This window comes from Procambarus clarkii, chromosome 1 (assembly GCF_040958095.1).
Source record: "Procambarus clarkii isolate CNS0578487 chromosome 1, FALCON_Pclarkii_2.0, whole genome shotgun sequence".
Lineage (NCBI taxonomy): Eukaryota > Metazoa > Arthropoda > Malacostraca > Decapoda > Cambaridae > Procambarus > Procambarus clarkii.
The window spans coordinates 14,345,412-14,348,381 of NC_091150.1; the positions used below are offsets into that span (position 1 = coordinate 14,345,412).

A 2,970-nucleotide genomic window follows, 5' to 3' on the forward strand; every position below is an offset into this window, starting at 1 on the left:
GGACACCGTCACAACACACGACCCCATGACACTCCCCTTCTTTTCTGCTTAATCTTAAATGAAATGACTGAAAGCTTTGTCCATTGAGTTCAATGTCTGGTTTTTGGATGATGGCACTATAGCTGGCACCATAGACTACCTCATGGAAAATATCAGGAAAATAAGGGAGCAAGAAGTAACCCTGGGTTTCTTCCTGAACCCTTCCAAGTGTGAAGTTGTCTCCTCCAACCCAGACATCGTAGCTAAAATAAGGTCTGCCTTGCCTGAAGCCCATGTCATTAGGGCCGAGAACAGCACCCTCCTTGGAACCCCCCTAGGGTCTAATGCCATTGAGGAGATCCTTGATAAGAAAATCACAGACCTCAGGAGGATGGAAAACAGACTAATTCTGTTTACAACTAATTCTTGTACAAGGGTAGGACATTTTAGGCTGGTGTTGTACAGCAACCTAGTCTAATTTATTGTGCTAACCTGGTGTAAGGCTAAGCATTTTACACTTGTCTAGAGTTGAACATATATTACAACCTAGCAAGCACATACTTTTATGCAATATTCATGACAACCCGAGTTGTGTTGTCTACATAATATTACCTTAACTATAGTAATAATTTAACTATAATCATTTCACCTTTGAGTGTTAATCTGTGTCTCTGTACGAACCAAGAGTGATAAAGAAGGGTTAACTTGAGGAAATTCCAGCATTGATGCAGGCTTACCACTCAAATTATAGTGTGTATGATTATATAGTGGTTTTTTTTTAAGATAAGCAGCTCTATTTCGGAAACTAGTGGCTCTACTAATTCAAGTACGAGAAACAGTCCAACAAGGCTAGCAAATACTGCCATGATGTCTACTGCCAAAAACGTAAAAGCGACCCTCACTGGCATGAAGGGCCACTTAACCCGACAGATCAAACATTGTGAGGATTTAAGTAATCAAACTCCAATTAATTCCGTAGAAACTGGAAGGCTATTATAAGGTTGCACAGACCAAATACCAACATGTGCTCAAAAAAATCCTGAAATATCAGGATATCCTCGCAACTCCTAATATCAATGAAGAGGCAATGGATGATGTAATACAAGAAAATGCAGATTACAAAGATGAAATGCATGCAAAGTTACAACACTTTGACGATTTAATAACCACACATAAGGCCAATACAAATATTAAAGCCACAGCTTCCCAAAACTAGACACAACCAGAAGTCAAATTTCCATCACTCAGTCTCTCAACTTTCTCTGGTACAAAGGACGAGAGTTGGGACAACTTCTGGAACAAATTTGTTGATTCTGTGGATTCTATTGTTAATGCCAGCAAAGACGACAAAATTTACATATTTACAGGGTGTCTTAAAGAATAAAGCATTACAGTTGGTCTGTGATCTGACGTTCACTGATGACGGTTAAGACAATGCCCTACAGCTCCTTAAGGATAATTATGCTAAGCCAGAAAGGACTATCAGACTTCTAACCCAGAAGCTGTTGGATATTAACCCTCCAAATAGTACGGCTGACTCACTCCAAGCCTTTAGATTAGAGCTTGAGTCCTTGCTCAAAGCACTTAAGAACAAGGTCAACTTGGACGAATCCGACTGGATAATCCAAGTCCATATGAAACGCAAATTACCCAGTGACGTACTGGATAAGTTGTTTGTCTTATATAACAAATCTTCTCTGAGTGTAAAGGAGATAAGCGAAGGTTTGCGTTCCATCATAGAAAGACAAAGAGATAACCCAGATGGAAAAGTGACATCTAAACCTTTGTCTACCACTAATAGTAGACAACAGAGTACAAACAGTATTCCAAACAAATCTAAAACAACTTCCCCCTCCCCAAAGTGGAAACAAAGCAGTGTAGGCACATATGCAGTTGGTCCCTCCAAACCTACAGTTAATGCGTCACCCAAATCGGTGACTCCCCAAGATGCTGTTAACGTCTGGACACCATGTGTGTTCTATGAACAACCACATGTCATACTTTTGCAAAGTTTACCCCGATCGTGCTACACGTATAAAACGACTCAAGGAGTTACGTAAATGTACCAAGTTTATAAGGGCACATAATCTCGACACCTGTACAACTCAAATACGCACCTGTAATAGGTGCCATAAGGGTCAACACCATACAGCACTTTGTGGGGACTCAAGTACAAAGTCTGCCAAACCACAGAAGGAGGAAGGAACTACCACATCAGTACAGCTTTGTACTGTGTTACTTGGCATAAGTGTCTTCTCAACAAGGTCTGATCATAAATCAGCTCTACTCACTGCTCAATTGATCATTAAAAATGGAGAGTCCAAAGCCACCATATGTGGATTATTTGACCAAGGATCCCAAATGACTTTTATCTCAAAGGAGTTGGTAGATGCCCTGAAACTCACACCTGTAAGAGAGACACGAATAGACATAGCAGGATTCCTGACTAACACAGGAGCCCGAGTCCTCAAGGTAGTACGACCTAAAGTACGTTTAGGAGGTTATGTCCGAACGATACAAGCTCTGGTAGTAGATAGATTCCCAACAGACCTGTATGTATATGGTCTAGGTACAACAGTCAAATTCCTGAAAGAAAAGGGAATCCATTTGGCTGATAAAATCACGTCAGACAACCTTTCCAATATTGGAATCCTTATGGGATTAGATGTCTACCATAAGTTTATCAAAGGAAAGGAAGAAAAACAAGGAATGAGCTTGTTACCATCTGCAGGTGCTATTTGCTAACAGGCCCATTATTACGGCTGAAACAACCCGCACCTGTAGACCACCAACTTGCCAACCCAGTAATGGTTGCATGACTAGGAGAACAGTCTCCACTGCAATTCAGAGACATGTCCGAGGATGAGCTTGATCCCCCTGTACATAAACTATGGGACCTGGCAACTCTCGGCATTGTCCCTGAACAACCTAGCCCAGATGACGACTGGACTTACAAACAATACCTGGACTCATTTATCTACAGAGATAATC

The 2,970-nt window shown here is 41.1% G+C and overlaps 1 protein-coding gene across 1 annotated transcript; it reads left to right on the forward strand.

The window, feature by feature from the left end:
* Positions 1-1,926: 1,926 nt before the first annotated feature.
* LOC138359626 (uncharacterized) lies at positions 1,927-2,724 on the forward strand. The gene has a single exon (XM_069319063.1). It carries the CDS (start codon positions 1,927-1,929, stop codon positions 2,722-2,724), a length of 798 nt encoding a protein of 265 aa, XP_069175164.1.
* The last annotated feature ends 246 nt before the right edge of the window (positions 2,725-2,970 follow it).

Coding starts and splice junctions, on each gene's coding strand:
- LOC138359626 (XM_069319063.1), top strand. CDS start 1,927: ATGCTGTTAACGTCTGGACACCATGTGTGTTCTATGAACAACCACATG.